Genomic DNA, 19,793 nt, shown 5'->3' on the forward strand with positions numbered 1-19,793 from the left:
CTATGCAGGTGTTGGTTGTGAAGCCTTACAAACGTTGAGACAAATATGACCAAAATTATTCTTGCTATTAAAATGCATGTAAGGGGCAGCCCGGGGGGCTCAGCGGTTGAGTGTCTGCCTCTGGCCCAGGGCGTGACCCCGGGGTCCTGGGATCGAGTCCCACAACAGGCTCCCCGCATGGAGCCTCCTTCTCCCTCTGCCTGTGTCTCTGCCTCTCTCTCTGTGTGTCTCTCATGAATAAATAAAATCTTTTTAAAAAATAAATTCATTCAAGGAGATTTAGGGCCAACCTGGGGCTGCTATAACTAAAGAGATCTTTTTGAGGTACCTGAATGAATGATTCAAACAGTGAAGGCTGAAAATGAGGTCTGTGTCAAATCTTTCTCTGCAGGATGCTCAATGAGTGGGAGCTGGGTTAAGATTTTGATGAAAGGGGGTTTTCCAGGGTCAGCAGTAGGAGGACTTGAACTGGTGTATATGAAGCTTTGCTCTTACTTAGCATACCTATTCAGCCGGTAAGAACCATGTTTCCCCTCCTCGTATGTTCTGGAAGGTCATATAGGCATCATGAAAGGGTTACCACGCAGTCCTTATCTGCCAGTGGAAATCCGAGATGTGATTCCAATCCGTTAGCATCCATATTGGCAATTTTCTGTCTGGCTTAAAGAAACACAAGTAGCTGGCCACGTGATTGTGCAGGGTAGATATGCTCCAGGTTTAACATTGCGGTTGATAAACTGGCGTATAAAAGTCACTGGTGCTACTGTTAGAATCATGTTTTAATCAGAATAGTCTTATGAATTGTTAATAGAGCCATTTTGTTCTTTGTCACTCCCATGGTTTGCATGGTTTGTTTACAGTTACTAAAGGTTCTTATATCAACTTTTCTTGAAAATGTGCAGGATTTTGTCCATGTAAAATTCACTTTAAATGCCTCTGCTTTAAGAATCCTGTTCTGGGATTGCATCTCACACTTGGCTCTTCCTTTTCTGAACTGTTCTCAGATTTATGGACTATGTTTTACCATTTAGCATTTAACGGTATCCAATTATTGCTATCCAATTATTTTACAAATACTACTTTTACTTCCGTAGTTTTAACTCTTAAATGCAGAGACCATGCTTATGCTTTTTGAATTCTCCGAAGAAACATGCACATAGGAAAGAAAATACACTATAGTTGCTTATTTTATAGTCTCCTGCAAACTGTACTGTAATTGTATTTTCTAAATTTTAAAGGTTTTGAATAACAGAAAATTTTATTTCAAAAATTAATATGTAAAAAAATTGAAAACTAAATTTAAAAGCTGAACTTTCAATATAACTTTTTCCCCAAGATGTCATCCTTTCTCCACTCCACATCTGTAAAACATCAGTGTGTTTTTAATCATTCACCTATGTTCCCACTTCATTCTATAAATTATTTAAGATAATGTACCAAAATATGCAATAATCTACAAACTATTAAGTGCTTAGGCTTGAATTAGATTGTATTATATTCCAGTTCTGCCACCTACAGTCTAGGTGTTTTGGGGCAAGATACTTAATACTTTGGGGCACTAGCATCTTGCCCCAAAACCTCAAAGGCCTGCCTCAAAGGCCCCAGTTTCTTACACTGTAGAACAGCCTGATAGGAGTATTAAATAAACTAATCCATGCAAAGTATTTAGCGTATTAGCTGGGACACGGTTAGCCTTCCATAAATGTTAGATAATAAAACAATGAAAATAAAATTTAAAATTATAAATAAAAAGACCAAGGGAAATGTACTTTAAGAAATTCTGCTCTACAAGATTAAATTGCAGTATGCATTAAAACCTGGCCATAAAATGACTAAGTGCACACTGTTTTTAAAAGTTCCTCTTTGGGAAGTGAAATTTTACTATCTCTGATACAACTAGCAGTTCACGTGTGGCTTGATATGGGGACACTGAGCACGTAGCACATCCTGTGGGCAGGTGTCCACATTAGACACAGTTTGGACAGTAATCTCCTGAGATTTCTTTTAAGGTATGTGAGGGCATGGTGCCAGCGTGGAAAATTCACAAGGGCCTGTAAAGCATTGTTGTATCAGTTACATTTTGCTTTGGGTTTTTTTTTTTTTCTTAAGCAATTTTTTTTTTCATTTTATTTGTAAAGTGAAACTTATGGAAACTTACAGAAGTTTCATTTCCTCTGTTCACTTTTCTCCACCTTATGCAGGGCAGGGCGGGCACGTTTTGTCCCCGGATGCTTTCTTCCTCTCCCCCAGCACGCAGACCACTCCCTGTTTAGTTTCATCAGCATTCCTTTGGCCAGCTGCTGGTGTGTGTCAGGGTGCTGCTGGGTGTGTGTCCTCAAGGAGCTTGGTCTCTTTCAGTGAGATCCTGGCCCTTTTCACTCACTGGACTGTAAACTCCATGGTGGTTTAGGATGGGTTTTGTACAGGACCATGTCCTCAAACAGCACGGGCACTGGCACCCAGTCCTAGGTGCTCATCAAGTCCTGTTGAATGAATGCAGGAAGGTGCATACGGGAGTACTGGGGTTTTAACAATAAATGCGTGTCTTAAAAGTCTCTTTCATGCAACACAGATGCTTCGTGCAGGTGCCGCTAGGTCCGCTGTTCTTCGTAGCGTTCTCTACTGTCACTGGAAGGCCCATTGCTGCTGGCGGCCCTGACTTGGGCAGAGACACTGGGCTTGCGGTTCACATGATGTTTCCTTTTCTTCATGGACACATAGTTGGACTCTATTTCCCAGCCTCCTCTGCAGTTATGTGTGACCATCTGGCTAATTCTTTTCAGTGGAATGTGAGCAGGAATTATGTGTTACTTCTAGACCCAGACCATGGGGATCCCTGGGTGGCTCAGCAGGTTAGTGCCTGCCTTTGGCCCAGGGGGCGCGATCCTGGAGTCCCGGGATCGAGTCCCGCGTTGGGCTCCTGGCATGGAGCCTACTTCTCCCTCTGCCTGTGTCTCTGCCTCCCCCATGTCTATCATGAATAAATAATTAATTAATCTTAAAGAAAAAAAATAGACCCAGACCGTAACATCTTTCATCTCTTCCCGCGTCTGCCAGCTGGATGTTGGCACCCAGGTAACCAGGTGTCGAGGACGGCAGTCTCTGCCGCAGCCTGGATCCCTGAGTGACTAAATGGAGCACAGCTGCTACTCTTCCTGGCCCACGCCCACCGGACTTTATATGAGCAAGCGGAAAAAAAACGCCTGTAATATAGGAGACCACTGGGATTCCAAGGCTCATCTGTTACAACAGCTATCATTACCTTAACCAATACAGACTCCTTTCATTGTGAAGTCCATTGTGAGCCCAGTGGAGTTTTTTGGTTTTGTTTTGAGAAAGAACAGTATCTTTTCACTAGATTGATCTTTCAGAAGCTTTTTCTTTTCTTTTTTTTTAATCCCAGCATTTGAGAGGTACCCCAAAGTAACTGAAATCTATGCTTTGGTTCATCAGTGCAAAAGGTTGGTCACCACTGATTTGGTGTGCCAGTGCCATGAGGATACTTATGTTTTGTTTAGTGAGCTTAAGTCAGTGGCAGAGCAAGAAAAACAAAACAAAAAACCAGTACATTGTCAGAGTTCTTACCCCTCCCAGCCGCTATGATGTGATTTCCTCAAATCAAGCAGCATTTTAAAAAGAGCAGCTATTGGGGAAGAAAGGATTTTTTTTTTCTTGCTCATCCCTGCATACGTTTTTTTGCAATAGAGCATTCTCCCGGGCCAAGGCTGAACAACCTTGAAATTAATGTTACAGGATCAGAGACCAGTATTAAATATACTATTGTTATAAGGTAAGTATAAGGTGAAGAGTTATATGGGGCTTATAATATGTGAGTTTTTTAGAAAAGGAGGGGAAGTAGGTAGTAAGAATATCCTTTTTTTTTTTTTTTTTTTTTTAAGAGAGTGTGAGCAGGGAGGGGCAGAGGGAGAAGAAAAAAGGAAATCCCAAGCAGGCTGCATGCTCAGTGCAGAGCCCAACATGGGGCTTGATCTCATGACCCTGAAATCGTGACGTGAGCTGACACCAGGAATCCGCTTCTTAACTGACTGAGCCAGCCAGGTGCCTCGAATGTAGTTTTTTAAATTGATAGACTGTTGGGCATGTTTATCAAAAAACCTCTCAAAGTAGATGGTTATAATTACTACATAATACTTTTTAATAGTTGGTAGGAGGCTGTATAGGATAGTACTTAAGCCCTGAAGTCCTGAACTTCCATATCTTAGCTTCAGACCCTGTTCTACTACCCTGTTGTCTGTGTGACTTTGGACAAGGCACTTTATCTCTCTGCGCCTAGTTTCCTTTTCTGGAAAAGGAAGGGAAAAAATAGTACTTATTACTGGGAGGAATAAATGAGATAAGCTACATAAAACAGCACAATTCCTGGTAAATCGCTATAATATTATTGATGAAAAAATTAAATGTTAGTCATAATTATTTCTAATGGTTCATGGTTATTCATACGTAGTGTGTTCCCGAACAGTAAGGTCTTGGCTGCAGGTGCTGTGAAACTCTCTCCATATCTCCGTTAGGCCTTGTAGGTAACCTTGAGGGCCCCCGTAAGGGTAAGGAAAGACCGAGAAGCGAAGTTTCTGTGACCCGTGTGGTCTCTGAGAGTCACTCATGGTCAGTTAACATAGGGTGTTGAGGAGCCACTCACAAATATCCGTATTTTCCTGACAAGTAGCCAAGGAAGGGTTAACACATATTGCAATAACAGTCAGTTCAAGTACCTTGTTACTATTATCAGCCAGGAGGGAGCATCTTTTTGGTCTTAGACTATCTGATCCACCAACCTAGTTAGCTCGTACTAAAAGGTTTAAAAAAGTTGTAGCCCTCGTGTGAAAACACTTTTGCCCGTGCCATGGAATCCATTTGCTTATTTCATCATCATGCTTATTTTGAGGGGAATCTTACAGAAAATCTTACAGAAAAGTTGTTTCAGGTAGCACAATTGTTAAGACTTTCTTGTCTTACAAGTATGAAAAAACGGTGGAGAGCTTTTAGGTTTCTAGATTGCTTTTTTATTATTTTAAAATTAGAGGACCAGAACACAACTGTAGTAAAAACACTGGAAGAGTTTCAGGTAACTAATATGATTACTAGAAGTTTCCATATTTACCTCAAGAATAGGAACCACAACTCCACAATTGTGTTTTATATACAAAGGTGATATTAACCAACCCAGTCCTATCTTGTGAATTTTTCAGTTTTGCTAGATTCTTTTCTAGGAAGTGGTATGGATTCTTGTATTTACAAATTTTGAAATAAGGTATCTCAGAGAAACCGATTTTTAATTCTATACCTGCTCTGGAAGATACTGGAGCATACAAGCAGAGGGGCTTTCATCCCTTTGCTACTGGTACCAAAGAAAACTTTTTACTAAATGCTTTACTATATTTTCCTTCAGTTAACATTGCTTTAAGCAATGTAGTTCCCAATTATCTAGTTAGTCCCAAAAAGGAATAAGGAAATTCTAGAGATCTAACTGTAGAGCATCTAGTCCAACTGTCACATCCTACTAGCCCTCAAATTATAAGAATAGTTTAGAATATTTAATAAGATACCCGAGGACACCTGGGACACCTGGATGGTTCAGTTCGTCGAGTGTCTGCCTTCGGCTCAGGTCGTGATCTTGGGGTCCTGGGATCAGCCCCACATCTGGTTTCCTGCTCAGCAGGGAGCCTGCTTCCCCCTCTGCCCCTACTTCTCCCCCTGCTGGTGCTCTCTCTGTCAAGTAAATAAATTAGGAAAAAAAAAAAAAGAATCTGACTTCAGTCATTCTGCTGAAAAATGCTTTATCTTGGAACTCAAGGTTTTAGAAAACCCTTAGAATTTTGAGAGAAAAAAAAAAGGAATCCTGTTTACCGCTACAATTCTATTTGACCTGGAATTATAATAAAAATATATTTGTTACAGTTTTGATCACATAAATACATAGGCCTACCTTTGTCTACTTGTAAATCCAGCAGTTGATTGCTCACACACAGACATATCGCTGGATTTGGCTTCACTTTTAAAGTTAGTTTACAGGGGCAGCCTGGGTGGCTCAGCGGTTTAGCGCTGCCTTCAGCCCAGGGCGTGATCCTGGAGACCTGGGATCCAGTCCCACGTCAGGCTCCCTGCATGGAGCCTGCTTTTCCCTCTGCCTGTGTCTCTGCCTCTTTCTCTCTTAGTCTGTGTCTCATGAATAAATAAATAAAATCTTAAAAAAATAATAATAAAGTTAGTTTACAGTCATTTGGTGCAGTCTCAGATCTTTGATAATTCATCTTTTTTTTTTTTATAAGGATTTTATTTATTTATTCATGAGAGACACAGAAAGAGAGGCAGAGACACAGGCAGAGGGAGAAGCAGGCTCCCTGCGGGGAGCCTGATGTGGGACTGGATCCCAGGACCCTGGGGTCGCGCCCTGGGCCCAAGGCAGACGCTCAACCACTGGGCCCCCCAGGCGCCCCTTAATGATTCATCTTTAAGAAATGATTTCCACACCTATGTTGTATTTCACTTTGAATATATTCATCTTATTTCTTAGAACATTTGAATTTTCCCCTTAGTGTTGCTAATGAAGAAATATACAGAACTGAAAAGAAATGTAGTCAGCAGCATCTTTAATGACCTAAAGGGGAACACCTGACATTTCCATCGTGTACTAACTACTGTGTCGCCACTCACCAATGCAGATCACGGGGCTGCTGGGTGGCACCATCGGTTGAGTGGCCACCTCCTAGTTTGCCCAGGCCACGATCCCGGGGTCCTGGGGTCGAGCCCCGGTGCATCCACACTCAGCAGGCAGCGGGCCTGGGATTCTCGCCGCTTCCCTCTGCCCTTCTCCCTGCTCAGGTGCCACTGTGCTCGCTCGCTCGCTCTCAAATCAATCTTTAAAAAAGAGCGACTACCTAGGAATTACTCAGCTCTGAAAAAGCTGGCACATCTAAGGTATTGCAGTTGTTTGCTCAGATAAAGCAAATACTTTAACTTCTGTGGAAATTAAGTGTACATACTACTTCTAATCTAGTCCATTTTTCTAGGTAAAAAATAACCTACTTGAAGTGATTACCAAAACCTATATAAACCTCATAAAAATTATTTTTATTCAACTATAGGGCCTATAATCTAAGGCGTGCAGTGGAACACTGTTGATTCATTATTGGACCTTCTAGCTCATCCCTGGTAACTGAACCCTATGCTAGACGTTGTGCATTTTACTGTTTTTAGTGCTGGACAGTTCAGTTCTTTCTACAAATATTCCTGTGCTTTGTACCGGGATACAGGGAGGTTACGTGGAAACAGTACGATCCTTTGGAGTTTTGAAGGGCCCAGGACGGCTTTCAGACTAATTCTTTCATAGTACAAACACAAGACCCCTGGGAGGACTCTCCCAATCCCAGGAATCGGGAGTTTTCCAGTTTGGCGCAAGCAGGTAGTGTCGAGGCCCTGTATGGGATCGGAGTACTGTTCTCTGTGATGCTTTTGGATACTGCTTTCCCTGGTCATGGAGTCTGTACCCGTGGTTCTGCTGCGACACGCGGGTACCCCCGTGAGGGCGACCACCTGCAGATCCCTGCGGCTTCTCTCTGTAAAGCTCTCTCCTCTCTGGTACTCACCCCTGGAACTCCAGCTGCCTGGGTCTCCTCAACTCAGTGGCTCCCCCTCTAGGCCCGGCAGCTTTCAACCCTACTGGGGGAGGAGGGAGGGCAGCGCAGGTGGCTCAGTGGTTGAGTGTCTGCCTTGGGCTGAGGGCGTGATCCTGGGGACCTGGGATCGAGTCCCACATTGGGCTCCCTGCAGGGAGCCTGCTTCTCCCTCTGCCTGTGTCTCTGCCTCTCTGTCTGTCTCATGAATAAATAAGTAAAACCTTAAAAAAACAAACCTCTAATCAGGCAGCAAGGTGTGGCTTATTTGTTTCCCATTAGTCAGAGATTACTGTCCTTACTATTGATGTTCAGCATCTTGGGAACAAGATGTTTTATATATTGTGTCCAGTTTTTTATTGTTTCAGAAGGGTGGCAAATCTAGTCCAGTATTCCATTTTGGTCAGAAGCAGACTAATGTCAGATTAAATCTTAAATGAATATTAATCTTTTTATTTTTCTAAACATAAGTTAGGAGTTTCTGATGCTGTTCTCTCCAAATGATATTATTTTTCAGGGAGAAAGCTCATGAGTTAATCTAGGCAGAACTACATGATTTCTATACCCCTTCCAGTTATAAAACCTATTGTGACAATATCTTTTTATTACATTTAAGGCAATACTCTAATAATAAAGATTTAAAATCAGACAATGCAGCTTGCCAAAACAAAAGTATTTTTAATCTGTTATTTTTATCCTTCCTTCCCTCCCAACAAATGGTGAAAATATAACGAAATGGATATTGAGGCACTGTAAATAGTCTCTATTCGCTTTTGGAAAACAAATTAGAACTATATACTAAAAAGGCATCCTCGGAGTCAGTAAGTATATTTGTAGAATTATTGCCAAATAAATAATCTCAGATATGTAAAAAGCTGTATCTCTAGAAATGTTAATCATGGTGCTAATTATAATGGGAAAAATTAGAAACAACCTTAAGTCAAAATAGGTGTCCAATAAGGGGTTAAAACCCAAAATTATAAAGAACTCCTACAACTCAACAGCAAAAACCCCCAAAGAACCCAGTTCAAAAATGGACTTAAGTAGACATTTCTCCAAAGATGATATACAAGTAGCCAGTAAACATATAAAAAGACGCTCCTCATCACTAGCCACTAGAGAATGCAGATCAAAACCACGAGATACCACTTTATAATAACACTTTAGGAGTGCTATTATAAAAAAATATAGTGACAAGTGCTGGTCACTGTAGTGGAGAAAATGGACCTAACTCTTGTGCATCTCTCATGGGAATGTAAAATGGTACAACTACTGTGGAAAACAGGCAGTTCCCCAAAGTGTTGGACGTGCTCTCAGTATCTGAACCAGTAATTCCACCTCTAGGCGTACACACCAAAGAACTGACAGCAGGGGACCCAGCAGATGCTGGAGCACCCCATATACACAGCAGCAGTATTCACAATAGCCAGAAGGTGGGCACAATAGAAATGTCCATCAAAAGATGAATGTAAAGTGTTATCTCCGTGCAAGAGAATATTCCAAAGGAGGGAAATTCTGGTACATGCTACAACTTGGATGAACTCTTAAGACATTATGCTAAGTGAATAAACCCGACCCAAAAGGACAAGTTCCAATTCCGCTTATATGAGGGACCCAGAGGAGTCAAATTCAGAAAAAGTAGAATGGTGGCTTCCAGGGCCTAAGTGGAGTTATTGCTTAATGAGTAGGAGTTTCAGTTTGATTTTTTTTTTTAATTTTTATTTATGTATTATAGTCACAGAGAGAGAGAGAGGCAGAGACACAGGCAGAGGGAGAAGCAGGCTCCATGCACCGGGAGCCCGATGTGGGATTCAATCCCAGGTCTCCAGGATCGCGCCCTGGGCCAAAGGCAGGCGCCAAACCGCTGCGCCACCCAGGGATCCCGAGTTTCAGTTTGAGATGATAAAATTCTGGAGATGGATGGTTGTAGTATCACTCTGAATATACCTAATGCTACTGAACTATGCACTTAAAAATCGTTAAGATGGTAAATTTTATGTTATGCATATTTTTATAGAAATCAAGTGTATGTCTTTACTAGGTATGCGTGTGTGTGTGTGTATGTGTGTGTGATTAAATATCTTGCACTCCAAAAAAGAGTAACCTAAGGAACGCTCATCAGACACCCCCACTCTTCTTCCTCTCCAGGAGTGACGCACGCAGCCATCTGGGCTGCATGCATTTCTTACCTCAGTGCGGCAGTTCCCCCTGAGCTGAGGACCTCTGCTCAGGGCATCCTGCAGGGCCTGCACCTGGGCTTGGGGAGAGGTTGTGGTGCCATGATCGGAGGCGTATTAGTCAATTATTTTGGTAAGAACGGCTTTCTCCTCTTCCCCTCCTTCTTTGTTGAAAACTTAAGATTTTTCACAAACACCTCCGTTAACAGGTTACTACTGGATTGCCAGGAGCTAAACTCCAGTGTCCAGGTTACCTTTCTCACACAATGGTAGCCGTAGTTGTAAAGCAGTGTGCTTAAGTCATCAGGATTATTAGAGCCGGCCTGTCCCTGTGCACGCTTTCTGACAGCCTAGTGGGATGCTACACCGGTCCCTCAAAGGAGCCAAACAAGAGTAAGCACATGTGCTTTTGGTTTGAAGCAAGGCGCCCCAAACCTGCTGATAATGATGCTAGAGGAAAGAGAATTCCTTATTGTTATTCCAGAAAACTCTAGTGATTTGCCGCCTTTGGTAACGTCCCCACGTCTCTGTTGACACCATGTGTCTGCGGTGTCAGATCTCCCTCGTCGGAGATCCAGGGTTCGGGGTGAGGAGACTACCCTGCCCCCGGTCTCTGCCATTCCAATTCCTGGTCAGTAGGACTGCTGAACCCTACTGGGGGTTCAGGAAGAAGAGAGCACCATGGACCTTTACAGTAAGAGGCTCAGAGATGATCCTTTGTAAATGTAGTTTTGAGCTTTGATGAATGACCAACCCAACCCCAGCATCGGGGGCTCCTGGCATGTAGCAGGCCTGTGTTTTTCCACCATGTGAAGCCACTGGCTATTCATTGTTCTCTGGTTTATCCCAAGCTCTGCTGCCTTCCCTGCACTTCAGCACAATGACAATTTGGGATGGAGGCTATCTGCACTTCCTGGAATTACTCTATTTAGTGCTCTGGTTGTTCTCACAGGGGCTGCTGCGACTTTTCGGGGGATCGGCATGGCCTGCCTGGTGATCCTCCTGCTTTTTGCCCTGATCCAGTGGCTGGCAGTGCCAGATGAAGAAGAAGGTAAACCTGTCCATTATTACTTACTGGTTCTAAAGATTGAAGCCATGGAGAATTCTACACACACCCCTCAGAAGCCCGGAGGTAGTAACAGCACACAGCCCAGCTGCCTGGCTGCATTTTCCCCGTGGTCTGTCCGTGAACTTCTGTGCACCACTGCTAAGAGAAGCTGTACTGAAACCAGTACTGGCCATTTTAAGTAGCTTAAAGTTCTTGGTTTTGTTTTGTTCTATAGTACGAGGTAATACAGGAAGTAGCCGGTTTTAAATTCCTCTGGTATTCTAAGGGATTTCAAATTTGAATCAAATACATATAAAGTTATACAGTAATTTTACAATAGAGAGTGGTACTGTTATGCTTTTACATTCCTTTGAAAAAAGTATCTTAAAAAAACTTAAATTTGAAGTTTTCCTTACCCAGGCATGGCCTTCATTAAAATTGTTAAATAGAAAGGAGGTTCTATCAAATAGAATATACAAGTTGAATCAACTTTCGTTTTTTAATGAAGAAAACCAACCAGCAGAATGGAAATATTCTTGCTTAGCTCTTATGTCCCAGAACAAGGCTCATCATCTTTGATGTTCTGTTCTTTAAGCAGCATTTGCCTTAAGTAGCTTAAGTGCTTCTGTTAAGGGAAAAACTAATTTGTCACAGAAAATCCCAGAGGCAGGTTTTAATGCTAACAAGTTACACAGAAAGGAGGACCAATGCTGATTTTTCTCACTTTTTTTTTAAATCCTAAGTGGATGACACAGTGTTGGTCCTTGCCTTCAGTAAAAGGCCAATAAAATCAACTATTACTGTTTTGATGCTTATCTTTAAAAACTCAGCCCTGTAAATGGACGTAAGGCCACATTCACTATAAGCCATGTCCCCAGATTAAGTGATATCTAAGTTTAATGAAAAAATACATTCCGTAAATAAATGTAAGTTTATGTATAGACATAAAGAGGTCCTGGAAGATCAACATCACATCGATCGTTCAGTCCTTGCACCAAGCAGCCCTCAATACACAGCAAGTTACTGATGTTGCCAAGTACATAGAATGGTCTTACAGGATTGTCTGCTTATTTATTTTTGTTTGTTCAAATATGTAGAAAACTGAAAAATGATTTAAACGTGATTTTCTCTCCAGACAAGACAATGTTGGCAGAAAGGATTCCTGTTCCCTCTAGTCCTGTTCCCATAGCAACCATTGACTTGGTACAGCAACAGACAGAGGATGTCCTGCCACGCATCGAGCCCAGACTTCCACCCAAGAAAACCAAGCACCAGGAAGAACAGGAGGATGTGAACAAGCCAGCCTGGGGGGTCAGTTCCTCTCCCTGGGTGACCTTTGTCTATGCACTCTACCAAATTAAAGAGATGATGCAGCTGACGAGAGACAACCGAGCTCCTGAGATACAGCCTTTGCAGGTAAATTTGCTCCCATAAGTGGGCTCAGCTGTGTGATTCACTCAGCAAGATTTAGGGAAGGTCTAGTGGGCAAAAGAGACAGGCGGACAATTTCAGTATTCTGGGACAAGTGCGTTATAGAGGTGTATTACACAGTTCTGCAGAGGGAAAATTCTGCCTTAAGGAGTTCAGGAAGGCTTCTTAGAGAAGATGTTTCTTGAAAGAAAGAAAATAAATCCAAGAAATTGTATATTTCTTTAAAATTTCAGTGTTGACAGATACCAGTTCCAGTGAGGATATATGGTTCTTGTCACGGGAGACCATTATTTATTAATCTCTGTAATTCAAAAAAGCTGGTGGGGGCGTTATAGATATAATAAGACTTCAGTAAATATCTGATACATTAGTACGTTGAGCCAAAGTAGGAGTCTAATGGGAAATGGGTTGTTTTGCTGGTGGCCTCACATGAGAAATAAAAAGTGTGTTTGGTTTTGTTTTTTGTCTCTAGAGATGTGGTCTCTCCTGAGTCGATAAAATAGTGTGGGTAATTGTTAACTAGAGCTATATACGGTCTTTGGAAATGATCAAGTGTGAGTTCTATGAATAGTTGGGTTAAAGTAATGAGTCTACTTCCCTGTTTATATATTAATCACATCCTTATACTCAGTGAGTCACACACATCAGGTCTTATCTAGAGTAGCTTCAAAGGACACATAAGAAAGATAAAAATAAGGAGTAACTGGATAATTTCCTTTTTAGAAAATTTGAGCTACCTTAATTAAATTTATCACGACTTTGTAAACATGTAATATTTCTATAATTTAAACCTGAAGAAATCTGATTCTTCACCCAATCTCATAATGCATTGTGGCCCATGCATGATATTACTCATTTATCAAGATTATAAACTCACATGAATGTCCCTGCTCAGTCAAAAAGGAGCATCTTGGGGTGGGAGGAGCATATAAGAGAGGTGAAGGAGAAGAAAGGATGAGATTTCTGCTCGAATAGCAGTGTTTTCATTACTTTGGGTACTCCTCCTATTAGGCTTATGTCGCATTACATTTCTTTGGCTGGCATGGCAGGACTAATAAACACTGGCTGGTATGGCTTATTCTTATGAATAAGAAGTCATTACATTGGGCAGCCCGGGTGGCTCGGTGGTTGAGCCTCTGCCTTCAGCCCAGGCCGTGACCCCAGGGTCCTGGGACCACGGGGTCCTGGGATCGAGTCCCACGTTGAGCTCCCAGCAGGGAGCCTGCTTCTCCCTCTGCCTGTGTCTCTGCCTCTCTCTCTCTCATGAATAAATAAAATCTCTAAAAAAAAAAAGTCATTATATTAAGATTTCTTTACATTTTAGAATCAGTCACAGAAATAAAACTTTTTCTTTGGTGGTCAGCTTTTTGAAGGAAAATTCATTATAAAAAAAAAACATGTTTCTTGATTTGTATCAATCAAGAATGTATCATGCAATGTGCCCACGTGGCATTTCACAGACTTGATGGGGGTGATGTGCTGGAGTATGCGTAACTCGCAGCTACTTACGGTTGGTGACCCTAAGAGCTTATTTCCATTCCCCCTTTTTATGCAGCTGTTCGGTCTTAACTTTTAGTATGTACTTCAAATCCCAAATATTCATCAGGACTCATAATTCCAGGACAGTCTTTTCCTGGCCTTGTCCCTGAGGCTGCTTCCTGCTCTTGGATCCTGTGGTCTCAGGAAATGACCCGAGTTTCATTTCATGCTGCTGGCTCTGTGACCTGTCACGATGGTGGAGGCTCAGTACATATTTGCTGATGTAGATTGTTTTCCGAGTAGTAACCAGCATCTTGGTAGTGATGTTCCTTTACCCACAAGATGTGTCTGCTTATAGTGTTTGTGTTTTTCATGCGGCTTTGGCAGTTGCACATAGGAAAGGAGATAAAAGGTAAGACATTCTATCTTTATTCCTCTATTTGTTCCCTGAAGTTACTTCAGAGTGATCTCCCCATGTTTCTTAGATCTTACTTGAAGGCATATAAAACGTGTTGGGTTTCTTTGCTAGTAGCACTAACTACAGAACATCTTCTCTTTTTGTCCTTCCAGGGGACCAATGAGAATCGGGGTGATTCTCTAGCTGGTGGAGCCCGGCCTGTCCCACGTGAGACTCAGTCTGACCCATCTAGAAACCAGCCATCCCCTCCAGCAGCAGCACCTCAGACGCAGAGCAGCCCCACCCACCCCAGTGTGGACCAGCATGTGGAGAAGCGGGAGGACCAGCAGGCTCAGCCCGCCGCTGGGGGACACTGAGGGCTCCCACTCATCTCACACCCTGCATGGAACCGGGCCCCTCTGCCAGGACACAGGGAGAGGCTCCCTGAACCTAAGACCTGCCTCACCTTGAGAAGCATAGCACTATACACGCTTCTAAATACCTGGACTCATCAACATGGAAACACACATACACACACAGGAGCTACAGTACATGTTGGCAGAAACAGGTAAACTTCCATAATCTCCCTGGGAAGCACAGAGGGGAAATGGGAGTTTGGGGAGGACTTCCAGTTCTGCGATTGGTTAGGTTAGGGACCATAGGACTTCTTTGCCAATGCAGTAGGGTTGAGAGCAGCAGTTACACTAAGTAAGCGGAGGGAAAGAAAGTGTTTCAAGGTGAATGCTGATGCAATTTCCCTCTTCTGATTATTTATTCTAATTATTTGGTTCTTAATGCAAACTGGGAAGAAATAAAATACATCTATAATTTTGTTTCTCTTGAAGGGAACTATTTAAAAAAATTACATATTTAAGAAAAGTAGCCAGATAAAAGTTACTAGCTTATAAGCTTTTGTTAAAAAAAAAAAAAAAAAAGAAAAAGAAAAAGAAAGTTTCATCAGAAACTTGGCATATCTCTAGCAAATATATTTTTATATGTATATGGTATATAATGAAAATAGTCAATCCTCTGAGCAGCAAAAGCCGTTACTGACTACTGCAAACTAAACTGAGCTTTAAAATGCCTTTTGTTTTAAATGGGCTTTAAGACCAGAGGAGGGAATAATTCAAATCAACCAACCAACTCAGTATCCTATGGCTTGACAGACAAGAGTTTACTAAATATAGTGATACTGTAAGTAGCCTCTATCACTATTTAACAGTTTTATAGTGATTTGGGCTCTAAGTAGCTGATGGAATTTTTTAAAAATCACTGGATTCCTAAGGGTTTCTCGAATTAAGCAGTACTATTTACAAATAACAGTATAAGATTTAAGTGCCTGGGAGAGGGATACAATTTTTAAGATTTACACAATGGGTAAATTTTTGTTTTTGGTGAGGGGAAAAGTTGGTGAATAGGAGGCCAGGAATGGAAAAGACCAGAATAAGAAGTAACTATATTTTCCAATGACTAAAGAAACAAATCTCAGAATATTCTTTTCCACAAAGATCCCGTCAGACACCGGGGATCAGATAGGGGTGTGCTACTGTAAATAGTACAGCTACGGCCAGGACAGTGACTCGGTGACTCACGGGTCAAGCCTGCTGCTGAAAATGAAAAGCTGAGAATAGGAGGAAGCCGAGGGAGGGGGGGTGGCTGTAGAAAAGGGAATGCTGCTTTCGCTGAGTGAAGGTCCATGATGGTGTGTGTAGGAACTGTGAGTGAGCACAGGAGAGAGGAAGGAGGCAAGCAGAGTGAAAAACAAGCAACTCACCTTATTAGGATGAGTTGTGGACTGAAGGCTTCTCCACGACACCATCCTTCTGCCCAATACTGCATCTGGGAGGAGAGATTCTATATTTGGATGTCTAGCTTTGCCACAAAACACAGCTTAAAAATAAAATAATGGAAAGGAATAGAATTAAGCAAATAGTTATTTTTGCACTTGAACTGAAACGTACTGTACTGTAAATTATCATGACTCATTTTAAGTGACCTTTAAAATCAGATGATTTATTATGCTTATGTAATTAGAGAAATAAAGAAGTGGACGACAGGCTGAACCTCACCTATGAATGTACAGTATGTGGGTTTGTGAAACTGACTCTAGGAAGTCAAAAACTTATACTGTGTCTTGTGTTTACAGTTCTGATTTATTCCTTTGAAAAGCCTGCTGTTTTGGAAATGCACAGTTGACATGTTGAAATAAAAATAAATATCATTTTTAAAAATTTCTTAAATGACAAAGATGTGACCAAACAAAAGCCCTTTACTCTGTAATGATGGAGGCCAAATTCAACAGGCCTTTGTCATGGAACATTCACTTTGAAAGCTGATTCAGTAATGCAGGACTTTGTGTAGCCTTTTAGGGCAGACACCTTCATGGGTTCGTGGACTTCTTGACTTCCTACTGTCGCTAAAGCACCCACCGGCATCTTATTGTTTTATTTTCTATTTATTTATCTGCTTTTTAAGTAGGCTTCATGCTCAACACGGGGCTTGAACTCACGGCCTGAGAGCGAGAGTCATGCGCTCTACTGACTGAGCCAGCCAGGCACCCCTTAGAAAATATTAAAGTGGGTGCAAATTGAATTTTGATAATTTCATAACCCCACTTGCAACTTCCTGGAAGTCTCCCTGGCAAACTCCCCAGAGTTGTCACAAAGCCTGGGCTGATGTCTTCCTTCACACTCTTTCTGTTGTAGAAAGGGTGAATTAGCTGAGCGCTGAGCTTATCTGGATCGAAAGAGGTTAGCTGCCAATTATTAAACTATTGCCCAAAGCCTTAAGTAGACTACTAAGTAGACCATGATCGTAATACACGTAGATCCACTAGCTCACAAACCTCATGAACAGCCCAGGCTAACTCACAGGAAGAGGATGCTGCCTTCCTGGCTCTCTACTCTTGCCGTGGGCACAAAGTGGTCGGCTAGGCAGCTCCGGGTGGGCACTTACCCAGGACTGGGGGGGGGAGTGTGCTCCTGGGACCATTATTTAAGCAGCGCTCCTCTAAGCAACCTGGAGCTAGGCAGTCCTTGGAAAAGGACGGCTACATCCGCAGTTCCTGAGTGGTGGCTGTGAACAGAGATTACCTCTTGTCCCCTAACAACCCAGCGTGGTAAGTACAGCTCGCCTCCCCCACCCCGTATATGGGAGTAGCTCCCCTCCTAGGACAAGTCTGCAGCTAGCAGACCCCCTCACGGGACCACGAGCACAAAGCCAGGATACAAATGATGCAACTTCAAACCTGCTTGATGCCAAGGCTCAGGTCCACCGGCACCTTCCCTGGGATGCGGAGGCCACTGCATGCTTCTACTGTGCTGGAACAGGCTCTAAGCAGCCAGGCCTACGCGTGTGCCTGACATGCTTGTGTGTGGTTCTAGTCCCAGCAGGATTTCTAGATACTCCCAGATGCCTAGCACTGCAGCACCTCCCCACTCCTGGAACTTTGTTAGTCGGGAGGGTCAGACCCCTTGCACTCCGGAGAGGCCCTGTGTGGTCTGGAAACCCTATGGAGACCACCTGGGAGGTGGGCAGGGACCCTGAAGGCCCGTGTCACACAAGGGCAAGGACCGGCAGACAGCCGTGCCACCGGCACCCAGGAGCAATCGCTCCGGCTTCAGCAGAGCTGCGTGGTCTGGGGTGGTAGCCGCTGGCCACGGGGGCCAGTAAGCACTTGTACCCTGACGAGCACAGCCGAAGAAGCTGGATCTCTCACTGTATTCAAACAGCCACATGAGGTTCACGGCTACCAGACTGGGCAGTGTAGTTACAGAGAGATTACTTTGGGGAGCCATCTGGGCCTCAGTTTCCTCATCTCAGGGCGAGAGGCTGGATCCTAGAATCCTCTTATTCTGTGAAGGTGAGGTATGCCATGACAGCTGACTAGGGAAGTAAAGGTGATTTCCCTTCCAGAAGGTCTCCTGTCCTCTGGTGCATGGGGACAAGACCACGCGATTTCTGAAGCCCCAAACACTCCTGTGCCATCCCAGCAAAGCTCTAGGAATGGCTGGCTCAGGAATTCCAAACCACCAAGCGGGTGGGCGGGAACCTGGGGCAGAATAAAGGTGTGAGAGAAAGGAAATCAGAAAGGAAGTGACCCGATGCCAGGGCACACTGTGCCTGAGAGTAACCAGAAACACGGTGAGCCCGTCCGGGGGCGCCTGCCTCTCAGCTCTCCCCGCTTCGGGCGGCTAACACAGGACCGCCTGCCCTGCTGCGGCTCCAGGGAGATTTTTAGATGGACACCCAGGACCTCACAGTGACGGGGGGAAGTGCAGGCTCTGGAGCCCCAAGTCTGGATCTCCCACACTACAGTGCTATGTTAAAAGGGTTGCCTACACCACCAAGCATTCAGCTCCCATATGCACTATAATCATCCAGTTGCGTGTAGGTACAAGTTAACTGACAAAATTAAGCAAAATATAAATTGAAGAGCTGGGAAAAATGACAAGTAACAAAGGTAATTCTATAGTGTGTAAAAGCCAGACAGGAGAGGTTATAAGACATTTGTTCCACAGTTTGAATATTTTTCTTCTAAAGGGTGTCAAAAAAAAATGTAAGCAAGAATTTTATGATCATTTAACAAGTTACATCCCCTACTCTTTGCCAGATAGTCAGCCGAGGATCTTCTCTTTGTAAACTTGTATTTTGAAAAGGTCAGGAACTTTTGGTTCGCTAAGAGCAATGGAAGTCTCAAAAAATAACATGTGGACCAGTGCTACTCAACTTAATTCTCATTCATTTTTAGGGTACAAAAGTCCTGTCTGTGGTTGATGGAAGGCGGGGGAACTGGTCTGTTGCCCCAGAACTGGCATGCACCAAACATCAGACACAGTCATCTCTTCAACTGATTAACCACAGAGCCACTTACTTGACTTTGTTTTTTAAAGACAGCGGTACAGGCGACAGCAAGAGCATACGGGCCCCGCACAGGCTCACATTCTGATTCACTTTAGCAACTTTTCCGAGTCTGTCCTCAGTTGAAAAATGGAAACCACACTAAAGAGATTAGAGTGATTAGAAGTCCAAATGAAGAGGCATAGAAAGGGTCTATATGGCACTTGATAGATGGCCAATAAATGCTGGTACTCCTCCCCTTTCTGCTTTGATTACTGCCTTGTTGGAAAATGGACCAAATCTAAAAAAAGTAAAGATCCCTCCAAATTATTTAAACAAGAGACAAAGAGCAGCTACCCCACTGAATGTGTCTTCCAAGATCTATCCTAGTAAATATACACTCAACCACTCTCTCTGGTGACCTAGTAAGGTATCACATTCAGGAGTCATAGCAAAAATAAGCATAGGGACCCGAAGAACGTAATTAGACTCCTTGGCCAGAAAAAGACCGCAGATTTTAACATACCTGAATGAAGAACATGCCCAGTAGAAAGGGGTGGAGATGCCCGTCAACGACAGAAAAATCACAAAAACAACAATCACACAAAGGTAAAGCTGGCAGGGCCTGCCTAAAGGAAGGGTGGTCTTTAACAACAGATTGAATCTCTCATGATATTAGCAACGGTGGCCCCACGGAGGGGGTTGCATTAGATTTTGGTCTGGTGACATTACACATGGGAATTATACAACAAACTCCCTTTGTTCTCTTTCTGCTCAAGCAACCTTTTTAC

At 43.0% G+C, this 19,793-nt stretch overlaps 1 protein-coding gene across 7 annotated transcripts in view; it reads left to right on the top strand.

Moving 5' to 3' along the window:
• MFSD6 (major facilitator superfamily domain containing 6) overlaps positions 1-16,398 on the top strand; it is a 67,318-nt gene extending 50,920 nt beyond the window's left edge. For 6 of the 7 annotated variants that reach the window (XM_041736985.1, XM_041736983.1, XM_041736984.1 and 3 more), the window contains 4 exons: positions 9,780-9,941; positions 10,761-10,859; positions 11,992-12,272; positions 14,337-16,398. In XM_041736985.1, the coding sequence (XP_041592919.1) occupies positions 9,780-9,941; positions 10,761-10,859; positions 11,992-12,272; positions 14,337-14,540 (746 nt within the window). In that variant the 3' untranslated portion in view covers positions 14,541-16,398. Of the gene's footprint in view, positions 1-9,779; positions 9,942-10,760; positions 10,860-11,991; positions 12,273-14,153; positions 14,179-14,336 lie in introns of all 7 variants that reach the window. The other variant, XM_041736988.1, reaches the window with a different exon arrangement.
• Positions 16,399-19,793: the final 3,395 nt, after the last annotated feature.

This window comes from Vulpes lagopus, chromosome 22, assembly GCF_018345385.1.
Source record: "Vulpes lagopus strain Blue_001 chromosome 22, ASM1834538v1, whole genome shotgun sequence".
Classification (NCBI taxonomy): Eukaryota; Metazoa; Chordata; class Mammalia; order Carnivora; family Canidae; genus Vulpes; species Vulpes lagopus.